Below are 18135 nucleotides of genomic sequence, written 5' to 3'. Positions count from 1 at the left end.
GACGCAATGGAGGAACCATTGCAATCCCTCCACCAGACCCTCTTAGCATTCCCATAAAACTGGTCAAAAGGGAGCTAGACCATCTTTGCAAACCCCAGAACAAATCCTCACTAGCATTTCCAAAATTGCTAGATTGCTGGAGATGGAGACAGGGATAAGGGTCTGTATATGGCCTAGGGCCTGCATAAAATATGGATGAGGATTTGGGGTGAGCTGAGGTCTGCTCAGGTTGTTCAATCTGATGTCTCACCCATGCTTAATAATTGAAACAGGCCTATAAAACATGGTGGGCTTTAGGAATTTGACACCAACCCTCCACTGTGTGCTGGCTCCACACTGGATCCAGGACTGGTGATTTTCTGTTATCTATCTCTCTCTACTTTTCTTCATATAAGCCCATCCTATAAGATTTCCCAATTCTTCTTACAGTGATTTTTATATGAACACAACTACAAAAAGCAGTGAAGAAATAGGTCAGCTAAAAACTGGTTCTGTGTGATCAGCCCAGTTCAGCAGTTATGTTTGATCCTGCTATAGACATAAGAACTGAGGCTGAACCTTTCTCCTCTGAAAGTTAATGCATAAATTATCTAAAAGTAAAATCAGAAACTAGAGGGCCATGTTTACTCTCACTAAAAAAAATCATACCAGGTAGGCTTTACACATTTATTTTATTTAGTAATTACAAAAATATATATATTAATGGAACTGGATATTTGGAAATTAATTTTACATTACTAAAAATAGAACATAAGTTTTCTGAAAGATAAAACATACTTCATTGTAAAAGTCTTGCTGTCACACTTAACAGCTTAACTGTAATGAGGTCATTACAGTTTTTAAGTAATTGATCTAAATTTTACATATATGTAGGTCATAATTAATTTATTAGCATCTCAGGCAGAAGTTCAGATTCTATTTTACAACAGTTATCTATACAAAGAAACATGAGATCTATGCAATATCCTAAAACCAAAGTGTTATTGTGGCTGTATGGAATCTGCTAAAAACAATGTGAAAACATTAAAAGAGTACAGATAAGGTTTATAAATTACTGAATTACACAGCATATGGAACATACAAAAAATAATTCTATATGAATTCATAATATATATTATTGTATAATGTATAATATTATATGAATGTAACTGATTCATAAATTGATAAATAATGTTAAATAGTAGAATCTTCATAAAATAGAAAATTACTGTCTCTATTTTGAATAACAGAGACAAGCACTATTAATAGAGTTCTCTTATGTAAACTATTAGATCTCTCTTGAGATCTGTTTATGAAGTAAAAGGTTTGCATTATTTATCATGTGGTCAGGGTTTTTTTCCCCTCCAACATAGCTTCTGCAACACTCTAATTAAAAGCATTACTCTAATTTCAGCAATACAGTACCATTCTTCAGTCAGACCGAGACTTAAACAGACATTAAAACACATATAAAATATTAAGGCAAATTCATAATATCCAAAAAGTTCAGTCATACCAACAATGCTTTCATTCCAACCTTACAAACTACATTATAGTAAGTATGAATTTTCATTCTTTAGGACTCCTGCCTCTACTGAGTCTGTTACCCACAGTTCAGAAACTATTTTAAATTTTTTCCCAAAAGTTCTCCTGAGTACTTTCACCTCTTCTACCCGGGATTTATCTTCTCCTATAACAACATGGGAAATACCCTCTTCAAGATGAGAGACTACTTTTGCACCATAAAAACGAAGCTCCAAAGCTCTAATTGATATTGTTGTTCCATGGATTTTGGTCCTGAGGTCATTAAGAACAGCATAACAGTCCACATAAATGGTGTTTCCTCTGAATATACTGAGCTGACAGCTGTTCCATGAATAACGTTCTTCTAACTCTGCAATCATGTCCACAGGCAACCCCTTTTTGTCTTTCATTCTTGAGAACACTTCCTTGAGTTGTGCAACATCTGCATCTGCTGTGTAGCTGTCTCCGTAGCAATCATACTCACGAGCAAAATGTTCTTTTGTGTCAGGAGACATGTGAATCATAAAGGCTGGCTGCCAAGGCACCAGCATTTTGGTCTGAAAACACTGAAGGAGCCACTCTGCCCTCACCACGTCGTATTTGTTGGAAGCAATGATGTTTTTCACTCTGACATTCTCAGCTCCTACAATGACACAGTAAGTCTCCGGCCCTGGGTTCTGTACAACGCTGCCACCACATTCAGCTATTCTGCTTTCCAGATCAGACTTGGAGTGTTTTGGTGTTCCTGTCACAACACAGAATTCAACATCTTCAAATATATTTGAAACCTTGCTCACATTGGAAAGATCAGGAGCTTTAAATTGCTCAGCTATTCCAATTACCTTCTTCACCTTTGATACAGTTTTCCTTTTTTTCTCCTGTGGCTCATCATATTCATCTATACAAAGGTGCTTAGATGCCAGCTTCCCTTCTGCTTTGCTTCTGAGATCTTCTAACATGTCTGATGTCATGCACTCATACCACTCTTTGTCCTCTCTTATCTTCTCAATTCGGGGGAACCTCAAAGTACAGTCAGTTTTGTACATATCACTGTTAACAATCTCAGCTGCCTTGATCTGAACTATGACAGAGTTGCAAGGTTCAATGTACATTTCAGGTTTTTCAGTACCACACAAGATGTTCCAGGGAGGGTCCCTCCTTTGGTAAGGCTTCCAATGTTTAGCCAGCTTCAAACCTAAATCATACAGTTCCTTCATCGTATAGCCAGAGCCAACACGACAAATAGAGTGGAAAACCGTAGGCTTTTCATTTGGAGGGGGTGTCTCTGCAACAGCACACAGGAAATGGGACATCATTCCACCACGTGAGCCCTTTCCCCAGTAACCACCAACAATTAAAAGGTCTAGTTCATCCATCAGCCCATTGACATATTCTGGCTTGATTTTTAACCAGCCCTCCCCACGTTTGTCAGGCTTGTAGGTGGACATGGGATCTTTCACCATAATCCCTTCCTCTCTGTTATCTATTGCTTCATTTAAAGCATCAATCACTTCTTTTCTTGTACTGGCAATTTTTTTAGGTACAGCATGTATCCTGCCTGTTACCGGGGTAAATACACTACTTAGGATTTCATATCTTTTGCTTAGTACTTCGTGACCCAACTTCTGATTGTTAAGCATCAATACATCAAACACACAGAAGCATGTCTGCAGATCAGAGTCCTCCATCATTCTTTTTATGTCAATCTGTTTCCTTTTTGCATAAAGGTTTGTGTCCCCGGATTGTAAGCCATCATTTCCCCATCAAGAATGCAATTTTGTATATTACTTTTAAATACATTATGAATAAATGGTGTTAATGAACCATCAAGGGGGGAAGCACCAAACTGCTGAGTATAGTCAAACCCATTTCGAGAAAAATATTTATACACGTCACCATCTTTGTGCATCTGCATACGTTCACCATCCAGCTTGGTTTCTATGTAGAATACCTGGTTATTCATTTGTTTCTCAATTTGCTGGACATCAGCAATAGCAGCAAGCATGGGTTTAAAGGCAGAAAACAATGTGATAGAAACATCACTAAGTGAGACAGAGGGATCATGCAGTTGTAGGCAAACTTTTTCCAAATCAGTCGTGACATTGTGTAACTCAGCAGCATCAGGATGAAAAATTGAAAATATAGTTTGCTGACTAACACCAAGCTTCAGATCCTTTATAATCATCCGGATAAGCCATTTTTGTTCCAGTGCTGTGCTCTGGGTAATTAACTGAAGGAGACTTTTCTTTAGCAGACCTTTGTTTTTAGCAGCATTATTATTAGCTATTGCATCTAAGTGTTCGTTGACTTGTTCTATTGTCAGCCTGCCTTGCTTTGGGCTCCTGGGTTTTAACACAAAGTACGCGATCATCGCAAAATCTCCAGCATCTGCACGTGAGCCAGCAGGGGTTCTGTAATTTAAAAGCTTTGCAGCATCTTTTCCATCTTTAGGTAAATTAAGCAGTTCAATATACAGCTTCGCAAGCATAGTTTCTTTAATTCCATACGCCATCCTTTCTCTTTCCAGCTGTGGAAGAATAAGCCTCATAGCTGGATAAAAAGAATCCGTGACGTCTTTCTCTTTCTGATGAAGAGCATCATGGAATTTTCTCCAGGAATCCAGGAACTCCTTGAAATACTTGATTTTCTCCGGGCGAGATTTACACATCTGCATACGCTCCAGTGTGGAACACAGATCTGCGAAAGGTACATGAGAGGCCACCGTTTTCCTGGGAGAAGGCTGTAGAGCAGGTTCGGAAGCCATCAGAGTCTGTTTTACACTAAGGGGGGAAAAAAAAAAAAAGAAACTATTTGTAGACAAAAAACCCCCAAATGTTACCACGCTGTTATGTCTTAAAACAAACAAACAAAAGATAAAGTCTCTAATTAGGACTTACTGTTTCCTCATTTATCTAGTTAGGATCTTATCTGCGTTACCTCGTCTGTTAGGGCAGCAGCTTCGCACACCGGTCCTTAGCCACGGGCGAAACTCAGCAGCCAGGGCTGCCGCACTCCGACAGCCGGCGGCACCCCGAGATGAGAGGAACAAAGGAGAGGAGTAGGCACCGCGCACTCCTCCGCGCTGATGGGAGCCCCATTTTCCACCCAACACCCCATACAGCCCCCGGGTGCCACCCACTTCCGCTGCGCCTGAAGAGATCCGCCGGGCCCGCCATGGGCAGCGTCCTGCTTGGCTGGGTGCCGCACCCGGGGGTCTCGGGGGGGTTGGGGGGGTGAAGAGACCAGGGCAGGCACCACCCAACGCGCCCCATCAGACCGCTGCCATGGCGACGGGAACCGACACCACCCCCAGGACACCTTCCGCTCCCCCACCGGCCCCGGAGCGTAACAGCGGGAAGACGGGGGAAATACGCGAGGGGGAGACAGAGGAAGGGTCGCCCCAGAGGAGAAGACTTACGCGGAACGCGGTAATCCCGAGGGAACCCGGTGGTGGACGCGGAACCCCGGTCACGCAAGGTACTTTCCGCCCCGGAAGAGGAGAGAGCATCGTTGGCACCGCCATCCGCGCTCCTTCCCCGGGCGCAGGGAGGCCCCGATTATCGCGGCAGCGGCAGCGGCCGCGCCTGCGTAGCTACCGCCGCGGTGGGGAAGCGCTGGCTGAGCCCCGAGAGGAGGAAGGCGAAGAGGAGGAGGAGGAGGGAAACAGACAGCGGAGGGACGCTGGCCCGGAAGAGGAAGCGGCGGCAATCGTGACTTCCCGTCTCGGAAGGAGGGAGCTGCGGTTGAAGTTGCGCGTCGGGGTCTGCGCTGGGCTCGGGCACCGCCGGTGGCGGCTGCGCGGGAGGATGCGGCGGGTGGGTCTCGTCTCTCTCCTCGGGCCGGCCCCATCCCGTCCCGCGGGGAGGGGGTGGCAGCGGCGGTAAATCTTAGGGGGAGGTGTTGTGGCCGGTGCCGTCGCTGCAAGGCCCGGATGGGCGGGCAGAGCCGAGCGGCGTTTGGAGGGCGAAAGCGGTCTGGGGGAAAGCGTGGTGGAGAATGGGGGGTGAGTTTTGCGGTGGGGTTTTGCGTTGCTTGGATTCTCGCCATGCCTAAAAGTGAACGCTCCGTGGGCAGGAGGAAGGGCCTGGCGGGCGGGGCCACACTCTGGGGTGTGAGGCGCCGTGCCCGCCTCTCGGGAGGTTTCTGCCGAGGACATGCCGGGTCGGCAGCGCCCGTCCGGGTTCCTCCGGTGCCCCCTCTCCTGTGGGACCCCGCGGCGCAGGATCTTTGCAGCAAGATCCCCACCCGCCCCACGGCGTGTGGTGTGTGCCCGGTGCGGTGCGGAGTGCTGTCTGCGGGTGGGGGTGCTTGTGGAAGATGGGGTAGATGGCGATGGTAACTTTAGTGTTGCCATGTGAGTATGCAGGGAAGGCCGAGTAAGGTGTTTATGTAAAAACGGAAATAATTTAAATTCCTGGGAAGTGATGTGTTTTAGGAGCCCGTGCTCATTAGAAAGACTGTCGTATGATAACCATCCTCAGTTTGTTGTTCTAGGTTGGTTTTTGTTCGGATTTGGGTTGGGGTTTTTGGTGGGGCTTTTTTGTTTTTTGGGTTTTTTTGTTTGTTTGGGTTTTTCTTGTTTGTTTTTTTTTTTTTTTTTTACACAATACTGGCATAATTCAAGACGTTTTTCTAAGGCTCGGGAAGGTTTGGCAGTCGGGAGGGGGGATATAATATTAGGAGTTAAAGGGAAAACATGTTCAGTTTTGAATGTACCACTTGATGCGGAGCTGGGGAGGTTTGCTGCAGTTTGAAAACAAGTGGGAGAGGTGACGCGATGGCTTTTAAAGGCAGAGCCCTTAAGTAGCTGGCATGTAGTTCTTACTCTGCTTTTTCCTTGGCTAGGACTGGTTATATTTCTATTTTACCTTTAAAAAATAATAATTAATGGGAGTCTCTCTAAGCTTTTAGTACTAAGAAAGTATATTTTCCCTGTCTGTACTGAACTAACAGGTTGTCTTCCAGGTTAGTTCCCCCTCTGAAACTCAGTATTTACAGTTATAGAGCTTCCTTTTTCTACTTAGAGAAGTCTTCTCAATAAATATGAATAAACATAAATCTTGTGTAAGTATTGGTTGTTTTAGAGGCGATTGAGTGTAGATGAAGGAAGTGCACTAGAAAGAAAGAGGTGTAATCAGATATCTTTCTGTGTTCTTAAGAAATAACTTGCATTGTTAGTTTTGCAACTGAAATCTGAAAGACTGCAATAGGTGTTAGTTCTAACTTCTTTATTTAATGCTTTCTAATGAGAAAGCATCTATTAAATGCCTGAAGGCTTTTCCTAGCACTGGTGTAAAGTCTCCTTGTATTACTGTAGTGGAACAGAGCGACCAGGTGCCTCTGATCATCAGGAAGTGGGTGTGAGCCGCTATCAACTCCACCTGTGCCCAGTCAGGGCAGGGCCCCTATGGAGCATGTGCAAGACCATGGGGCCAATAAATAGTGAGGCTCACACCCACTGAGGCAGCTCATTCTAGAGCTAGCTGAGAGAGTGACTGGTTGCTTCCTTAGCAGCAGAACATCTTTGCTAGTTCCGCACTGTGGGCAATAGATTCAGATCACATCCGAGTCTATATCACCGTATCAATGCATCGACTCCGGACAAGAGACTCCTTTCCGGCTACATATTACTTTTAAAAATTATCTTTAAGAAGGCAATGTAAATCTGCCATAACTTTGTTAGTATGCACTATATTTGTTTTATGCTCTGTGTTATATGTATAAAACACAAGACATTTCAGTGATTCTTGAAGTTCATTGTAAGATGTTTTCAAGTTTATCAAATGTTTCAAACAAGAGCTAAGTTTGATACTTTTGTCAGTAAGGCAGGTGTAACTTCTACAGAGTACTGGCTGTTAGAACTTCTTTATTTTCTTTCAAATAACTGAAGACAAATAGTAGTTATATATGTAAATCAAAAGCGATTTTACTCAAAGTTCATAAATGGAATTGTCTTTCAGGCAGAGATGAAGCCTGGGATATCATCACATCCAAAGGTAAATGTTTTATAATATGATTAATTTGTGAAAATAGCAAAATAATTTTTTAATATAAAAAAAGTAGACCAAGACAAATACAACAGAATTTGTGGCGAATACAAGAGTAATTTCAGTTGCAAATCAAAACAAATGAAAAATTCTTTCAAACTACTTGAAGAAAAGACTTGAGGTTTTCTGATCTTCACTTGATAATATTGACCATTTCAGAGTAGCATTAGGGCACAGTAGAATATTATTGAAATTTCTGTTCAAAAGAATTTCTTTTTTTTCCTCAGAATTCTTATAGGTGATTTATATTTTCAGTAGTTACTTAATTATGGGATTCATAACTCATTTGATAGGACAGAGAGGTCTGCAATAGTTCCTGTACTGTGGATTCAGCAGTGGAGAAGCCTAGATGTTTGTGTACATCTACATATGTGCGTGTCTCTGTGGAGTGAAATTGAAACTCATCAGTTCCTAATTTCACTGAGATTTCATTTTGTGAGTGTAAACTGAACTGGTCTTTAATTGTCTTTAACCCAAAAGCAAATTTGAACTGGACTGAATTGCTGTTCTGTGTTCATGGTTTCCATGAATTAACTTTGTATTTCAATGTTGATTTCTACTTGTCTCTTTACAAGCATCTTCAAAAAGAGCCACTTGTAGCAACCACCAGGCTTCACAAAGGCTGCTCTTTTTTGTGGAAGGAGGAAATGTGAAGCAGATAGATGGTAGAGGAAAGATCTCTGATCATATCTGTTAGGAGAGGGCAGAGGAGCTGGATTTACATATTATGGAGAAAATTAAGGTAGGTTACATATCTGGAGGCTAATAAGCATTGAAATAAAAGTAAAGAATTTGAGTTGCTTGGTCTCCATTTCTGTTAAATATTAGGCAGTATTTTCTACTAGAATCAACAGTTTGGGTTGGAAGAAATCTTCAAGTTTCAACCCCCCTGCATGGGCAGGGACACCTCCCACTAGACCTGGTTGCTCAGAGCCCCCCCCAGCCTGGCCTTGGACATTTACAAGGATGAGGCATCCACAACTTCCCTGGACAATCTGTTCCAGTGCCTCACTACCCCTACAATGAAGAACTTCCTAATATCTAAATCTCCCCCCTTACAGTGTAAAGCAATTCCCCTTGCCCTATTACTACACGCCTTTCCCCAGCTTTCCTGTAGCCCCTTTCAGGTACTAGGATGCTGCTTTACAGTCTCCCCAGATCCAGGCTGAACAACCCTCACAGCCTGTTTTCATATGAGAGGTGTTCCAGCCCTCTGATCATCTTCACCTTATAATTCACTTACTCTATTTATTTATGTACTTTACATGGAAATTTGTTTCTGCTTGTATCCTTGTCAACTTTTCAGGTCAAACCACATAATGCTGGTAAGACCTGCTACTTGTGACTCCACAGAAAGCATGGTGTATAGTTTTATCAAGAACAATCTTGTGTTGGCTTCGTTTAGAGTCTCTTCTAGTGCTGTGTGCTTGTTTGAGGAACCGTTATTTTCCTTTTTAGTGATCTCTCAATTGATAATGGAAGGAGGCAGGGAAGAATACAAGGCAAACTTTATCTTGGTTCTCTAGCTAACAAATCAAGTAGTTAAGATATGAAGTATGAGACATGATCTGATTCAAGCCTGGAAACAGACATAAACAGAAGTTTCAAGCAGCTGGGAAATAAACTAGTCATGTAGTTGTTCACTAGTGCAAAGTAGCTTGACTTAAATATGTAGGTGAGTGGGAAATGTTTATGGCTGTGTAGTTTACCCTTCCTGATAACCACCATATGTTGAATTATAGTGGTAGGATACATTGGTTTTGCAACTCCAGTAGTAAAGTTTATATAGGTGTATCAGAAGTAATCACACAGCAGCAGTATTTCAGTACTATAACATTTTGATAATATCTTACTGAAATGAAAATAGTGCACAAATGAAACTAACATGACTTATAATGTCACCAGTATCAGTTCAAATAGTAATCCTTCATGTATATGGGATAGCCAGCAGCAAAACTGAGTCACCTTAAGTAAGTTATTTTTATTACTTTGGTTTTTAATACTTCATTTTTAACAGTGGCTCTCTTTTGTGAAAGTCTTGCTGCTAAAACACTTTTGGATTCTCTTTTGTTCTGTAAGGAAGTCTGTTCAGAATTTTGTATGGATTAGACTGTTTTTACTGTGTTCATGTAGTCATAAAATGAAGTGCAGGAAATGTTTGTTCACTTCATTAGGAAGTTCTCTTACAAAGTACTTGCTCCTAATTACTGTAACTTCTTTACTAGGGAAATGGATCACAGGAATTAAATTTTCATGTAGCTATTACTTATGTGTACATGTATATGGATAGCAAACATGAGCTCAAATGTAAAAAACCAAAGTTGGGTAATTGCTCTTTAGACTCCAGTTCTGCATATTTGGAGTAGATACACACTATGTGGCAGGTTTTTCTTGGTTATATTTTGTGCTTGTCATATTTGTGGAACGAAAAGGTTATGGCTGCAGAGATCACTTTTTGTCACTTGATTCTACCAAGGTGGATATTGCATGTCAGACTTCTTTGGATTTAATTCAGCTTCTTACTGCACTGCATCATTTTAGGAGGTTTTAACTTTAAGCATGTCTAAACTGTAGTTATTATCTACTGTGTAAGTTGAGAGTATTCTTAAACAAGTGAGCTTTTGTGTCACTTCCACACAGTGTATTTGGAATTTCAACAGTCATGCTTTTCATTGATCAGACAATAGCGTAATTAGCTGATGGTTTTAAGTGTCCTCATATGATGATGGTGATGATGATGATATCTTCCCTTCAGTCAAAGATGGATTACTGATCTGATAGTGGAAAGGTGTCACAGTAAATCCGAACCAAGCCAAATATAACAAAACATCTGTCAGAAATGTAACTACAGCGTGGCATCCTACTGTAGCAGACTTTTCTCTGACCAGTTTTCATGTTGCTCCATAATCATACCTGAAGATTCTACACCACAGTTACTAAATGATAGCAGATTCAGTGTGCATTGTGAGCCTCTGCTGGTTGCTGAGTGAAGTGCACAGACTAATAGAAAGCTCCTCTTGGCCTGAATCAGTAGCAACTGAGTAATAAGGGCTATTTTTTGTGAGTTTTCTGGGTTCAGGAATTACTCAAGTAGCTTTGCCAAACTGTATGGTCATTAGGGATGACTGAGGGAAAGCATTCTTATAGTCTCAGTCAACCATTTTTGTAGTGCTATTGATGGAGCTTGCCTGCTGAAATAATGTAAATAGGATTTTGAAGAGCTCTAAAGCCTTTTCCTTTTAATTGTTTTTCTCCTTGTTTTACAGGATTGAGTGGTTTCCAAACATTTAAAAGAGTTTGCCTCCAAGTTTGATGTTTATGCTTTAATGTAGTGGCTTGCCGTTAATTTTCTGCTGGCATAGATGCTTAAATCACTTTTTTTTTTCCTCCTATATTTATACATATATGTTTGGGTTTTTTTTACAGGATTTACTTGGAGTAAAAGATCACTGACTTCTACAATGGAAAAGTCATGGATGCTTTGGAACTTTGTTAAAAGATGGCTACTAGCTTTGGCTTCCTGGTCTTGGAGTCTCTGCCGTATTTGTCTTTTACCCTTGATAGTAACTTTTCACTTGTATGGAGGCATTATACTTCTTCTATTAATATTTGTATCAATAGCAGGCATATTATATAAATTCCAGGACGTGCTGCTTTACTTTCCTGAACAGCCCTCTTCCTCACGCCTTTATGTTCCTATGCCTACTGGTATACCACATGAAAATATCTTCATCAAAACCAAAGATGGAGTTCTTCTCAATCTTATTCTGCTGAGATACACAGGGGACAATGCAGCATATTCTCCAACCATCATTTACTTCCATGGGAATGCAGGCAACATTGGCCACAGGTTGCCAAATGCTTTGTTAATGCTGGTAAACCTGAAAGTAAACTTAATTCTTGTTGATTATAGAGGGTATGGAAAAAGTGAAGGAGAAGCAAGTGAAGAAGGTTTGTACTTAGATTCTGAGGCTGTTTTAGACTATGTGATGACTCGGTCTGATCTTGATAAAACAAAAATTTTTCTTTTTGGCCGTTCTTTGGGGGGAGCAGTAGCTATTCACTTAGCTTCTGAAAATTCCCATAGGATTTCTGCCATCGTGGTGGAGAACACCTTTCTTAGCATCCCGTACATGGCCAGCACTTTGTTTTCCTTCTTTCCAATGAGATATCTTCCTTTATGGTGCTACAAAAACAAATTTCTGTCCTACAGAAAGATCTCTCAGTGCAGAATGCCTTCTCTTTTCATCTCTGGGTTGTCTGACCAGTTAATTCCACCAGTTATGATGAAGCAACTTTATGAATTATCCCCAGCTCGGACTAAGAGATTGGCAATATTTCCTGATGGAACTCATAATGACACTTGGCAGTGCCAGGGTTATTTCACTGCGCTCGAACAGTTCATCAAAGAAGTAATAAAGAGCCACTCCCCTGAAGAAATGGCAAAAACATCATCTAATGTAACAATAATATGATTGGTATTTTTCTCTGGGGTGGGGGGAGTATCTGCACTGTACCTTGATTTGTGAAAAGTGGTGAAAGAATGTCCATTTTTAAATGTATGTCATGTCTGTACTTGCCTAGAGAGTAAAATTAAACTTTGAAAGGTCTGATGCTTTATGAAGATGTTTCGGATAACTTTTACACTTGCAGCATTGTAAATGAACCATTTTATGTCTTTCTCATACTTTTTTTTTTTTTTTTTTTGGATCTCTGTCCTTATATCCCATTTGTTTGATATGTACCACGGATGCTATTAAAGGAACTTGCTACAAAAGTAGTTCAGGATGCATTAGTTGAGAACAATGGGAGGCTCTTCAGTATTCACTGCTGTATGTGTGAGCTTTTTGGACAGTCATGGTTAGCTCAACGATTTGTTGTTTCTCTTTGAGTTTACTTAAGGTGTGCCATGCATGAGATTAGTGTTTTATTCCTTGAAATTTTATATTATGCAAGGTGGGAAATCTTCAATGTGCTAAATAATATAAAATAATATTTATGGTAGAGTATACTTGCAGGTACACTCTCCGGGGTTGTTACCATTTTCTGTGGTTATGCATACATCTGTATTTCAAACTGCAACTGGAGAAAACACTTGCACTTTCATTTTGTCATTTGTATTGAAATAGTTGTATGTGCCTAAACATCGTGGCTTCAAGATCTTGCCCAGGCAACTTTTTCATAGAAAATACAAGTACTCTTCAACAAGAGAGTAGTGTGATCTAAGATCTTCTCTGCCCTAAGCTCTCCTCACTGCCATGCACTGTTATATTTGTTGATATTAGCATGCTTGTGTGTTTGAGGTAGGGCAGAGTGGGTAGTGGGAGAGAAAGGAGTGTCATACAAGGTAAAACAGTTGATTTGTGTTTGACATTTAGGCTGGTGTAATTAAGTGTCTGTGCCCTTTACACCTCCAAAAGAAGCAAATCCAATTTCAAGCAAATAATTACCAACGATCATGTGATTAGAGATTAATGTGTATCATTGTTACAGTGAAGAAAATAAAAATAAACAGTGCACTAAGTTTAGAAGACCTTAGGTTAGTCTAAAAGACAATTATTTTAACACTTTTATCCATTTGCTTGTAGAAAATCTTACAGTTCTGTTGACCATGTAGAAGTAGACTAAGCATTTTCAGAAGTGATTTTTCTTTAGCTCTCCAGAGATTTTTGAAGCTCCTATCACCACTTAAGAGCCAGCAGAATATAAATTGAGAGAGTTTGATTCTGCCTGCATGTTGGAGTTGGTTTTGTTTGCTTGGTTTTTAGAAGCCCTTATCCTAGGTAGTCATATCAAAGCTTTATGCTTTAGTCTGTATTGGAGTGTGAGGCTGTTAAAATCTCTTCTACAGATTTAATTTTTTACTTGCTGCAGCTGATGGTTTGCCTTTTCAGTTTTTTTTTTAATGAATAGAATAAGCTGTAGAAAATCTCCCACATGATCTGTACAGTTGGCATTCAGATAGAAACTTTTAAATAAACTTTTCAGCTATGTTCCAATTGAGAAAACATCTCGGCACATGCTTAAAACCTTTTTTGTGAGGGACAGTGGTATTTTAAGCCTGTGCTTAAGTTCTTTTGTAATGCCTCCTAAAATTTATTACATAGATTGAAAGGTTTTATGTGCACATGGTAATATTTTCAGTGATTTATAGGCAGGGTGATAGATCTTTACTTAAATGACATTTTCTTTATTTAAATAAAAACGTTCATACCAGAAGCTGCTTTCTCTGGTAAGTATCTTTTGTCATGCTATTATTAAGATTTTCCTAGAGTTGATTCAAAAAGCTGTAAACATTTTCTGATTTATAGACCTACAGTCATTGGAGACAGCGTAGTTTTAAATCTGAGTGAAACTGAAACTTATTTCCTCAGCATTCCAGTCTTGGTATTTTTTTTGGAGGGAGGTGGGTGGAATAGGTGTATTGGTGAAGTTTGGTCCGGGGAGTGTTGTTCAAAAGGCAGAAAGGAGTTAATGGACATGGTGTTCCCTTTCCCTCCTGTGTTCTAAAAAGGCAGTGTGAGCTGTTTGTATCTATTGTTTCATCTAGTTCACATCTCTTCAGAATTAAGGTGGAGAGGAGGAAAATAAGTGGGCAAATACTGCTTTTCAGAAAATGAGTTGATAAAGCCAAAAGAGTAGATGACCTACTTGAGACAGAATGAAGAGAAAGGAAGTAATTGTTTCAGAAGGTGTCATAACTGGACATTAAATACCATTTGCTATAAAATGTTGATTTCTGAAATAACATGACTTCTTAACCCACTCCCTACCAGTCAGACACACATTAACCCAAAATATCCCCAGTATTATATGGCATTTGCATACAAATGAAGCATTCTATTTAGGCATGCAGACACCAAGTGAAAGTCGAATGTGTGGTGTTAGATTATGGCAATCAGGAGTTGTTTGAAGTGGACTGTATCTAAACTACTCCGGATTATCAAGCCATATCATTTCACCATATTGTCTGCAGGACATAAAGATGAAACTGCCTGATTCTGTAAGTATGAGAAGGCACAGTTGTTATACATATATATAGATATATATATATACACACATTCTTTACACTTCATCTGGTTTCTTCTACCTAGGCACATTTTTACTCCTCCCTTAATGGACTGAGTGCAGAAACTTTAGAATGAATGTCTGTTGCCCTTCTATTTTTTTACTACATTGGCCATGCAATCCCCTAAAATAAAAGAGGAAGGAGTTTTTTTAATGCAACGTTCCATTGCTGTACCTATGATCTTTAAAGGAGGAAGAAACTTGTTTTGACAACATTTGTTTTTATTTATTGTCTGTGTAATGGAAACTCATGGTTACCTGCTGCTAAAACCTGTTTTCAGGCAGTGAACTGCAAGCGACGTAGTAATAACTGAATTGCCAAAAGGTTTATTATGATACTGTTATTTTTATTTAATTTATTACCGTTGTATGTTCTCCCTAGAGTTCTTGGCTTGTGTGTACGTTTCCCAAGTATTTGTCCTGTATATATAAATTTCTAGTTTGAAAAGAGGGAGTTATTTTCACAGGTTTGTAAGAAAACATCTTGGTTTAAATATAGTCATTAAAAGAACTGTTTCTTTTATAAGAGGAACTTTTAAGTTTGTTTTGTTTATTAAAAAAAAAAAAAAAAAAAAAGGAAAGAATGGGCCAGGATCAGGGGTTGAACTGAATCAGCTATAGCAGTAGAGTCCTTGTAAGGAACTGTCTAGGATAAGACCTTGTGTGCACACAAGTGTGTGGTTTTAATTAGTGGAAATATCTGAGGCTTCCTGCTTACCCAAGTTTACATTCCCAGTATTTGTTTCTGAACTGTGAAATGCAGAGAGACAAGCTATGCTTTCATCAGAAGTAATGTTAACTGGTGTAGCTGCCCTCATGTCCATTTCTCAGGTAAAATTAGAAATAGAGCACAAATATATTTGGTAGGCTGCAGACAATCTCTCAGTTGAAGGGCAGATGGGTTAACTATTTATGCAAAATATGCATATTACCATCTCTTAGCTAATCACTTGCATCATATTGGATGTTCCTAGTGAAGATTGCAAGGCTGAAGTGAGAGTCCAAGGTATGGCCTCTTCTATTAGCAAGAAGATGCAGACATACCTCCATTTATCTTTCATAATTCAGTTCTTGAGAAGTACATTTTTAGTTTTGTTAATGACAGGTGGTTTTGCTAGAGGCACTTCTGCCAAATATAAAGTCAGTGCCTCTTGCATGGAGTGGGATCAGCCTGATAAATCCCTTTGAGAATAACTTACAGTGCCATCCTGCTTGTATAATTTAAGAGTCAAACCCTGCAGAAGTGTAAATAGAGATAACATTCAAGTTCTAAATAGCACTTGTGTTTTGAACTCAGAAACAGTCATTGAATATATGATGCAAGCTTTTTCTTCATTTTTTCCTTAGTATATAGTTAAAGGAAAAATGTCTTAATATTATTAAGTTTTGTAGGCAAAGCATAAATGTTACTGTAAATGTGCTAAATGTGGCAAACTTTTACATTCTCATTCTAGTTGGTTTTTACAATAAAACTAATTTTACAAAAAACACTTTTCTATTTTTATGTACTGACATATGCAATAAATTGATACAATAAAAGTGCTGTTAATGTCTTGCTCTAGTTTGTGGCCTGTCTTCAGTATCTGTGTACATTGGTATTTTTCTTGCATGGTAACTGATCAGCCTCCAGGTTGAGCACACAGAGGAGACACCTGCATTGTTAGATGTGGCATTTGGGGAAGGCTATTGGAGTAAGGAAAAACTGTATTGCAGGGACCTATTTTTATGCATTGTCACTTATCCTGACTTGGGAAGTGTTAAAAAGTAAAACTGATACACTGTAGCTCCTCATCACTTTCAATATTTCCCTTTTATCAGAGGAACTAAGAGATTATGTAAATATTGGCTCCCTGATTTTCAAGTTTTTCTGTCTAATTTGACTCTTGTTTCTAGTAGTATTTCAAATTCAATTTTGTATGCTATAGTGCTGTTGTGGCTTAACCCAGCAGGCTGCTAAATACCACGCAGCTACTTGCTCATTCTCCCTTGCTCCACAAAGGTAGAGACTTGTGGGTTGAGATAAAAACAATCTAATAATTTAAATAAAATGAAATAGTAACAGATGTACAAACAAATGATGCTCAGTGCAACTGCTAACCCCCTGCTCACCTCTGCCCAGTCTGTCCCTGGATAGCAATCCCAGAGGAGAGCGATGCCAAAACTGTGATTCCAGAGCAGCAAGTGAGTTGCTTCCCAGCCAGCTCTCATCTGTATATGCTCATACATACATACATACGTGTTCATCTGTTCTGAGCATGATGTTCCATGATACGGAATTTCCCATTGGCCAATCTGGATCCCTTGTTCTGGCTCTGCTCCCTTCTACCTGCACACTAGCAAAACACAAAGAATTGAAAAGTCCTTGATTTCTTAGCAACAACTAAAAACATCAGTCTATTATCAACATTGTTCTCATGCCACAACCCATACTAAACCCAAAACAGAGCTCTTCTAGCAGCTAAGAAGAAAGTTAGCTCTGTACCAGCTGAAACCAAGACCAATGCCACACCAGCAGGTTTAAAGGGAAGTCATGTAACTGCAGTGGGATACTCTAGCTGAAGGAATTTCTACTTGCTTGCAGAAAAATCCATAACTAGGCTTCTATTGCCTCTCCTTCCTACCTACATGGTAGATGGGAATTATCCAGAAAAAAATGATTTATTGCTGTCTTTTCTAAAGCTGCAAAAGGTGTTTCCTGCCCTGCATTACTGCAAGGCTTGTAGTTCAATTTTAACCTCATACCTAGAAAACTGGGCTAGGGGGGTGGAAGTTACATTTTGACATATTATTTGACATACCTATTACTTTTGAACAAAGAAAAAAAAAAGATATTCCTAAATCCTGAAGCAATGAAAGTAAAGGAGCAACTCAGGACTGGGTACTTCATGTGGATACTGCCTCCCTTGCTGTCATGTGAACTGTCATTAAACTGCTTGCATAGTTCTCAGAAGAATACAACCTCTTGCATTTGCTTTGTCTTGTTTGAAAATTGATAAGCAGCTGGGCTCCAAAATGCAGCATGCACTGTCTTGGAATGTCTTACAATGTTATATTCAACTGCTGAATAGCTGTATATAGAGGCCTTCATATGAGCTAGACAAAGGTGAAAGACTGTTTGAATTTCTCTTAGAATTTTCAAGTACTGCTTAAATCATAGTAGGCACTGATAAGAACATGTGAACATCTAAAGTAAAATGCTAGAAATGAAACCTAAACCAAAAGCAGGGGACTTTTTGTCTGCTAAAAAGTTCAAGTGTAGGTGAGATTTTGAGAAAATATTGAACCTTGGCTAAACAAATTGTTTGCTCTGAAGATACTGAACGTGCCCTAGCTTTAAATCCTTTGTTTGACCCTATTCAGGGTCTTCATTTTAGACCTTCTGCAGAGTTCTGTCTCTGTAAATAGAGAAGATAAACCAAATGTTTTCTGGAAATGTTTTGAAAACTTTAATGTGATTAATTTGTTATGCTTTCACATGGGTGGGGACAGAATTACTCTCTTACGTCCTATAAAAAAC

The 18135-nt window shown here is 39.7% G+C and overlaps 2 protein-coding genes across 4 annotated transcripts; one reads left to right on the top strand and one right to left on the bottom strand.

The window, feature by feature from the left end:
• Positions 1-1131: 1131 nt before the first annotated feature.
• LIG4 (DNA ligase 4) lies at positions 1132-5176 on the bottom strand. Its single transcript, XM_030456692.1, is given in 3 exon segments — positions 1132-3208; positions 3211-4283; positions 4922-5176. Coding segments are annotated over 2 exon segments (2736 nt in total). The 5' UTR covers positions 4268-4283; positions 4922-5176; the 3' UTR covers positions 1132-1529.
• Positions 5141-16176, top strand: ABHD13 (abhydrolase domain containing 13). Of its 3 annotated transcripts, none has more exons than XM_030456716.1 (3): positions 5141-5318; positions 7464-7499; positions 10977-16175. In XM_030456716.1, the coding sequence occupies exon 3, from the start codon at positions 11012-11014 to the stop codon at positions 12023-12025; it is 1014 nt and encodes a 337-aa protein (XP_030312576.1). In that variant the 5' UTR covers positions 5141-5318; positions 7464-7499; positions 10977-11011; the 3' UTR covers positions 12026-16175. The 3 variants fall into 3 exon arrangements, with proteins under 3 accessions (XP_030312576.1, XP_030312566.1, XP_030312583.1); XM_030456723.1 differs by having other exon boundaries at positions 5270-5318; positions 7468-7499; positions 10977-16094; XM_030456706.1 differs by lacking the exon at positions 7464-7499 and having other exon boundaries at positions 5232-5318; positions 10977-16176.
• The last annotated feature ends 1959 nt before the right edge of the window (positions 16177-18135 follow it).

The sequence above is a fragment of the Calypte anna genome, chromosome 1, assembly GCF_003957555.1.
Source record: "Calypte anna isolate BGI_N300 chromosome 1, bCalAnn1_v1.p, whole genome shotgun sequence".
NCBI classification, from domain to species: Eukaryota; Metazoa; Chordata; class Aves; order Apodiformes; family Trochilidae; genus Calypte; species Calypte anna.
The sequence above is the reverse complement of the archived record's forward strand: the minus strand, read 5'-3'. Positions and strand labels throughout refer to the sequence as shown.

What these genes read in the sequence shown, in the direction of transcription:
- ABHD13 (XM_030456706.1), top strand. Translation starts at nt 11,012, where the DNA reads ATGGAAAAGTCATGGATGCTTTGGAACTTTGTTAAAAGATGGCTACTA.